This window comes from Sciurus vulgaris (assembly GCF_902686455.1).
Source record: "Sciurus vulgaris genome assembly, chromosome: 5".
In the NCBI taxonomy this organism is placed as follows: Eukaryota; Metazoa; Chordata; class Mammalia; order Rodentia; family Sciuridae; genus Sciurus; species Sciurus vulgaris.
Window position 1 is genome coordinate 117,298,614 of NC_136465.1, and position 8,900 is coordinate 117,307,513.

At 33.1% G+C, this 8,900-nt stretch overlaps 1 protein-coding gene across 1 annotated transcript in view; it reads left to right on the forward strand.

Moving 5' to 3' along the window:
* Positions 1 to 8,900, forward strand: part of OR10A7 (olfactory receptor family 10 subfamily A member 7) — a gene marked incomplete at its 5' end in the record, with an annotated part of 62,995 nt that extends 54,095 nt beyond the window's left edge. Inside the window, 2 exons of the mRNA XM_079141784.1 lie at positions 6,228 to 6,239; positions 6,345 to 8,900. Of these exons, the coding sequence (XP_078997910.1) occupies positions 6,228 to 6,239; positions 6,345 to 7,305 (973 nt within the window). The 3' untranslated portion in view covers positions 7,306 to 8,900. The remainder of the gene's footprint in view (positions 1 to 6,227; positions 6,240 to 6,344) is intronic.

Here is an 8,900-nt window from a genome sequence, read left to right on the forward strand (position 1 = left end):
GTCACTTTTTGATTCGTTTCATAAAGTCATTACATAGCCTCTCTTGCTGACATTTCTTCATTCTTTATTTCTTCAAAATGAATTTCACCAAAGGAGAATTTGACTACAGTCTTTTGGGGATAGGAGTCTGTCTATTTTTATTCTTCAAATTTACCACCTAACACTGTGTCTACCAGTTAGTAGGTGAACCAAAATATCTATAGGAGAAGAATCATTGCCTTTTTTCCCTCAGGCAAATCCAAAATTGTGATGTTAAAAACATTTTAGCCAGAATAATTAAGAGGAATGACCCACAAGGTGGTAGTAATATGTAACCAGTGAAGGAATTACACAATTTAACTTAAGGAAATGCTTTTTGTTATTTGTTTTGGTTTTGGTACTAGAGATTGAACCCAGGGGTGCTTAACCACGTCCCCAGGTTTTAAAATTTTTTGACAGAGTCTTGTTAAGTTACTGAGGCTGGTGTCCACTGTACTTGCTATCCTCCTTCCTCAGCCTTGAGGAGCTGGAATTATAGGCATGCACCAGTGCAGCTGGCCAAGAAAACTTTTGATAAAGGAGTTGTACTGGCTGTAGAGATGATTGTGCATCCATTGTGTGTGTGTGTGTGTGTGTGTGTGCACTTGAGTTATGTGGAGGATACATGCGTGATTATCATTTAGGCATAGCTAATGCAGAACTAGCTCTGCTGAAATTTTAGCTCTTCTTTAAAGGAGGATTTTCATGGCATTCTTGTTGGGATCATAGGAATATTTTGTTTAATTGATTTTTGAAAACAAAAACTTGATTTATGGTTCAGGAATGGACTGTTTTTTAAGTTGATTTTTCTTGCCCAGTATTATAAACATTCCCTTCTATATGATTTATGTATTTGGGTAAGTTGTGAATGGAGACAGAATAAATACTTTTTTTTTTTCCTGTAAGTGCTTGTGATTGAACCTAGGCCCTCATGAATGCTAAAAAAGTGCTCTAAACTCCAGCTCCAACCATATCTTAACTTTGAAATGGCTAGGGATATATATATCTCCTAAAAGTGAATGTACCCAATGGAGAATTTAAAAAAGGAAAAAAAAAATAGCCTACTATTCTACTTTTATTTGGTTTTCTGAGAAAATAAATATTAAGGATTTTTCTCTGAATTTTACACAGGTAGGAAGCATCCTTATTTCTTTTCTGGAAGGAGGTAAAATGGAAGTAATAAGCCATCCTATCTAGACTTTGTGAAGGCTCCCATTCATGCATAGGTTGACCTTAAGCTCTTGGGGGGCATTTCATGACTTTTCTCCTTTCCTAAAGATTTCATTAGAATTTTTTTGAATCATCCCAATACATTAATTCATGACTATATTGTTTGTATTTATTTAATATATTTGATTATGCAATAAATATGATGAAATAAATGGAGTTATTTTTATAATTTTGTTAGCTCATTATACTTCAAAGTGTAAGGTTATTTCTCTAGATTAAAATGGCCTCAGAAATTCCAAGGATAAAAAATTCCAATACTTCTTTGTGATTTTTAACCATTTAAACATTATAAGGTACTATTGCCATGTAATAATGTGTGAATCCTGGTTCTTTTTACAGAGTAAAACAAACTAATAGGTCCTCTACTAAAGGTATCAGACAGCAACAAAATACATGTCAATTATAGTTTAATTTAGTGCATTTAATCACTTTAAGAATTATTATTACAAAATTATGTTTAAAATAAAAAATTTTAGAAACAGACATTATTACCTCATGTACATATATGACTGCATGATCGAATGTGATCCTACAATATGTACAATCAGAAAAATGAGAAATTACACTGCACAAATAGATCTATCAAAATGCATAAATGCGTTCTATTGTCATGTACAACAAATTAGGACAAATAAAATTTACTAAAAAAATTTAAATGAATTACAATTATGGCATTTGCAGGAAAATGGTAAAGGTTTGGAACTGATACACATCAGGCTAAGTGAGAGTAGCCAAAACCAGAAAGTCAAAGGTTACATGTTTTCTCTCATATGCAGAAGCTAGACAGAGAAAAGGGGGAAAAAGGGACCTCATGAAAATAGAAGGGAGACCAGTAAAGCAGAGAAAGGGGACATGGGGAAGGAAAGGAGAGATGTGGGAATGAAGTAGTCCAATTTATGCTTTGTGCATGTGTGAATGTATCATAATGAATCCAAGTATTATGTATAATTAGAATGCACCAATAAAATTTAAAAAAAATAAAATTTACAAGTCATGTAAATTTAAATGCATGCTATAAATCTGTTATCAATATTGAATCATAATTTATCTCAGGAAATGTGTGAAAATCTTTCAGGGAAAATTAAAATCTATATTCTTCACATAGTCCTGGCTTATTAATAACTGTAGTCCCAAGAGATTTTGAACACTGTGTTCAATAGTTCAGGCCTGTAAAATATGTACTGAATTGCCATCATTACACCAAAAATATAGACAATTCCATGAACATTTTATGTTCTCCCCCATGAGATAAAAAGTTGATTAATTAACAGTAGTCATTTTAATGTCCCAGGGATCATTTCCCCAAGGTCAGTCACACTTTTACATACTCTTACTAAAATGTATCAAACATTTCATGCCAATGGAAAGCAAGTTCCTATGAATAGACCATTTATTTCATTCTGAAGATTTGAGCTATTGATAAATTTCAAGATCAGTTAACATTTCTCAGAAAAATCACATTAAAAAAATGATCAGACTTCTAAATAAAAAAGAAGTATGAAGTTTATTTGGTAAGCAGTATACAGATACTTCTTTATGCTTTATTTTACACCTCAATTTTTATACACACTTGCATTTTATATTACAAATACTTCCCAAGAAAAATCAATAATAAACCTGTTTAATTATAGAAAAAGTAATAACTTTATGCTTTATTAAAGTAAAAGTAAACAAAAGATAATGGGATTCTTATATTGCCTGAAAAGTCATAGAATGTTAATACATAACAATAGTTATGTATTTAAGTAATTCTGTAGATTATAACCACAGGAGACTTTTTCAGTTCAGGTACTGGGGTTATTTACACATTTACATATAGGGTGTTAGAGGTGTTGTTCCATTTAGACAAATTTAAAGATGATCTAACTTCACATTGTATCCTGAATACTGATGATGTAATAGCATTAATCCATAATGATTTTTTATTGTCTACATTTAAGAGGTCTACTTAGAATGATAGCTAAAATAACTATTTCCTAGGAAAGTATATCAAAGTTGGGTTGCTTAATGAAGATAAAAATGTTTTTTGGCCCCCTTGAGATCTGGTCAACTAAGTTAGTGGAGTTAATTAAATAACTATCACATTATTAAAATACCACACAACAAGTAAAACAGCACCTATTTTCCTATGTGGTAAACATGGCAACTCAACACAGTTTGAAAATTTTAAAAAGTCATTAGTATAAATTTGTAGTAGTGATTGCAATATTACTGCTGCAGAATCTATTTTTTGAATGAAGTACATATTCAGTGTTATTTATAAACTTTTCAAGCTACAGAAAGACTGAGTAGGACATTTGCAGGTATATTCTGTGATACTATGAACCTGTAGTTCTCTCAACTTTTATTAAATCTAAATGTGCCCAGGCAAGGTCAAATATATGCATTAATTATCAAGAATCAAGAAATTCACAATTTTTTGTATAGCTTTTTCGTATTTAATATGGATGGTTCACTGTAGTCCTGATTATTGAAGGACTAGAATTTTTTTTGCTTCTATATTATTTATTCCTATATTCACATTACATTACATTACATAATAAGTGGTTACATTAAATTATTTTTATGTGGATTTTAGAAAGAAAACAGTATTTACTTCAAGGCATCATTTAAACTGTCTTCTACATAAAAACAACTAAGAGATAATTGTATCGCCTTCATCAGCTTAAATATTGTGTGCAACTCCACCTCTCATTCTAAAGTTCTATCTATGATATACCATGCTCAATGTGATGTTAAGGGAGCACACATGATCATAGTGCTGCACTCATGGATGGAAACAAAGTATTAATAATGCAGAAATAACTCATAATGGTAGTAATGGAACTATTTCATTATCTAGATGTCTGACTCCATTATTGACAATGGATGTCCAAGGAACCATGCCAAACCTATTGCTAAATATTCTTGAAGCACTCTGTGATTCTTCTTATACTTTAATTTAACTAAGATGCAGACACAGTTGCTCATGAAAGATAAAACTGACATAAATATTTGTACTGATAAGAACCACGTAGGCTGTAATCTGGTTTAGGAATGTGTTTTTGAGAATAGGACCTTTTATTCTGCAAAAGTTCTTCAATGCCTTCTGAGATCAATTGCTCCCAGACCCATCCTACTTTTAAAAATAAAGGTTTCAAATCTGATATTTTGAACTAGTAATTAGCACAAATTAATATTTTAAGTTCAAAAATATTTTAAAGTCAGAATTCAAACTGCCAATATCTGATTCTATGAAAGCATTTGAGGGTTAGATTATTCATATTGCATCTTGTATGTGTTTTTCTTTTTAAAATTTTTTTGTTGGTGCATTATAATTAGACACAATATTTGAGTTCATTCTGATACATTTGTACTTGCATATAGCATAATTTTGTCTGTTCATTATCCACTGTCTCTCTACCTCCATCCCCCTGATTCCTATCTTCTACTCTACTGGTGACTCTTCTATTTTCATGAGATCCCTGCCATTTTATTTACTTTTTCTTCTCCAGCTTCCACATATGAAAGAAAACTTAGCTGTCATCTAGTATTGCTATCTGACATCAGAATTCTGAGATGCTGTAAAAGTTGAGGCATTTTAGGATACACTAAATATTGTAAGTATACTATGAAATCTTGGTATCTTCTTCTTCTTTTTTTTTTTTTTTTTCAAAACAAATGCTAGCACATTTTTAGAGCCATAAAAAGTTTAGAATTGTTCCAGAATGCTACAAGCAAGATAATGCACTTGTAAACTTCTCATAAGCTTTGCTGAATATACCAAGAGTACTGTTGCTATCAATGATAGAGTGGACAGCCTGAGATCATGCAAGTTGATCCTTTCCTTGTGCTGTAGAGAACATTAATTTGAGAACTTTCAATACACAAAATGATCAGGTGAAATGTTCCCAAACTACATATTTTTACAATAGAATGAAAGCACAGAATTCTTGAAATGTGCTACTTATTTTAGAAGAGTCTACATGCTATGGATTTTCAGCTCCTTATATCTAGAGGTGAAATTGATTTTAAATATTATTTTGACAAAAAGTTTTGACTGAATTAGATAAAATGTGTTATAAATGATGTAATATTGACTTAACCTCAATATTTAAAAATAATTAAAAATCATTCATCTCAGGTCTAAACAGATGTTTTTTCAACTGCTAATTTATTATATTCTATTGCTAAGTGATCTTTACAGAATTTTTTTTGTGTGTGTGTAATTCTACCATTGGTCAGATATTTTAACCTAAGTAAGAAGCATTGTTTGTGTTCATGCTAGTTTGATTTGCTCTTTTATGAGCAGGAATATAATAGAAAGTGATTAGGTCCCACTTCTGACCATGTAGTTTTGGAGAAGATGGATGAACATGAGCAGAACTATTTCGGTAGATAGCAGTTGAGTGTAGACTTTTCTATTGAAAGTCATTTTTGTTCAGAAGTTTTTTAAGCCTAATTTAAACACATGACTATAACCATATGCATAATAAAAAATGAGGGCCCAATGAAGTCATATCAGGTTTCCTGAGATAATATATTTAAAAACCCACATAAATCCTAATGTCCATGAGGGCTATAGAAAAGCACCAATATTATAAGCATACATTATGTTCATTTACTAAGTTCGTTTTGTGTGTATGTGCATGCATGTGTGTTAGTATATGTGTGTGTATGCTAGATAAAATGTTGTAGAATGCACTTCAGTTAGCAGAAACATAATTTATATAATCAAAAATTAGAAAGGTAAACTAGCTCATCATTTATCCCTATTACTCTTTGAAATCATTTTAAAAATTAGTAAAAGATTCTATTTTAATTCTAATGTGTTTAAACTCTTCTACTTACTCCTCCAAAATAGCATGTCTCTGATGAAGAATATGAGCCACAGACACTAGCCACTGATAAGAGAAAACCTGCACCAAGGTGATAAAATTCATGCAAAATATTCCTTTCCCTTTAGTTTTATCTTACTGTAAAAATTCTCTGTGTTTTAGTGAAAGGGAAAGGTAAGACAACTGAGAAGAGAGGTATGTCTAAGAATTTCATTGTTATTTTGAAATTGTATCTGTTGATTGGATGCTTTTGATACACATACTTTGATTATTTGAGAGAAATTGTGATATGGCTTGTGAGAATCACACCAGAGTCACTGAATTTATTCTTCTTGGTTTTACAAGCAACCCTAAAATTCAAGTTTCCCTCTTCATTTTGTTCCTGGGCATCTATACAGTCACTTTGTTGGGGAATTTTCTTATTGTCACAGTTACCAGTATGGATCCCGCTCTTCAAACACCCATGTACTTCTTTCTACGGAACCTGTCACTTCTTGAAGTTTGTTTCACCTTGGTCATGGTGCCGAAGATGCTGGTAGATCTAGTATCACCAAGGAAAAACATCTCTTTTGTGGGCTGTGGAACCCAGATGTACTTCTTCTTCTTCTTTGGTAGCTCAGAATGTTTTCTTCTGTCTATGATGGCTTATGATCGCTTTGTGGCTATCTGTAACCCTCTCCGTTATTCAGTCATAATGAACAGGTCCCTCTGCTTGTGGATGGCAATCGGCTCTTGGATGTCTGGTGTCCCCGTGTCTATGTTACAGACAGCTTGGATGATGGCCCTTCCCTTCTGTGGACCAAACGCTGTGGACCATTTTTTTTGTGATGGTCCTCCAGTCCTGAAACTTGTCACCGAGGACACAACCATGTATGAAATGCAAGCCCTTGCCTCCACACTATTATTTATCATGTTCCCATTTTCCCTCATTTTGGTCTCCTACACCCGTATTATCATGACCATTCTGAGGATACCCTCAGCTACGGGTCGCCAGAAGGCATTTTCTACATGTTCTTCACATCTCATTGTGGTGTCCCTCTTCTATGGAACAGCCAGTCTGACCTATTTGCGGCCCAAATCCAGCCAGTCTCCTGAGAGCAAGAAGCTAGTGTCTTTGTCCTACACTGTCATCACGCCTATGTTAAACCCCATCATCTACAGCCTGAGGAACAATGAAGTGAAAGGAGCGGTCAAGAGAGCGGTCACTCGGAAAGTCTTCCAGAAGATAAATGTGTTTTAAGTTCTGTCACGTCGAGTGTCTCTAAATAAAGTAGGAACAGCAGAGCCCACTCCAAAACCTCAAAAGGGAGTGTAAGAGTTGCTCTTATTCCTCCAGCATCCCTTACTGTGGTGGGCATATCCCAGAATATTATTGAGTCCAGCAAGAAACAGGTGGTACTCTCAGGTTGGAATAATTGAGAAAAACTTTATGAGAAGATGATTTAGAAGTTGTGGGAAAGGTTAGGTAATTGCCACCTAGGTCATACAGTGGAAACTTCACACCTTTGGTATTAGTGGGCAAGTAGAAAGAGTATTAACTATGTAAATGTACAACAGCTGTTCCCGAACTCATGATGAGAATAAGTCCTGAGAAACCCCCTGTAAGTTGAAAATATTGTAAACTGAAATATCATTTAATACATCTAATCTACTGAACCTCGTAGCTTAGCTGTACAGTACATTATAGAGTATTCCTTACTCCCTTTCATGACTATGTGACTGACTGGGAGCTGTAGGTTGCTCAGCAGCCCTGCATCAGAAGAGTATTATATATCATATCTCTAGTAAGCTACAAGATCAAAATTCAAAATCTGAATCATGGTTTCTACTAAATGCATGTTGCTTTCACACCATCGCAAAGTCAAAATATCATAAAGTAGACCATATCAAGTTGGGGAGGATCATGTGTATAAAAAAGTCTACCTAACAGGAGCTTGGTTCTTTAGAAGAGAAAGGCATACTTTCCAGCCTTCTGTTCTGACTTCCTCAACTCCATTGTTCTTGATCAAGTCAGATCTGAGATGGAGGGTGAGAATATTTCTTCATGCAGTATATGAAAAATAGCCTTCTGCTGATCACAGCAGGATGGAAAAGGGTTAGAAAAATCATGAAGGGTAAATGTAAATACCTGCTATTCATGCTACATATTCTGCAGCTGATGTGATGTAAAGATGAGTCTCATAGTGTGTTTTAGGTGACTTTTTAAAAAATGTATTGAATGATGAAGTTCATAGTTGCCAAGAATTCATGATACAAATTCTTCACATGGATTGCATGTTTAAATGAGGTTATTTAATAAAATGAATATTTGCATTGGGTGAGAGGATTTTGGACTTTCAGTCATTGGCTAAATCAATCATTGATTATTTATAATTAGTTCTGTATAATTTAAACAACAAACATTTACAAGACACGATAAGTAAAGCAAAAGAGAAATAATAATAGAAAACATGATTTGTTCAGGCACTGTTTTTAAAACACACTCCTTAAATAACTCAAGACATAGATCCTACTATATCTTAATTTTTCAGAAAAGACAATAAGCATCAGAAAATGTAACTTGACTAAGCAAAGAATTATTGAATGCTAGCCATTATAATTTGAAATTATTGCCATCTGAATTTGAAATCCAGGATATTAATGTCTTAAAAATATTTAGTCATATTTTTATCATGACGATACCACCATCAACATAAGAATTTGGCTTTGAAAATATCGCAGAAGGTAAAATCATATTGAGTCAAATTAATTTTGGATAATCTCATATTTCAAGTAGTACAATCATGCTTTGAATATGCAACTTGTACGTAATGATATTGCTTCCTCTTTTTCTTT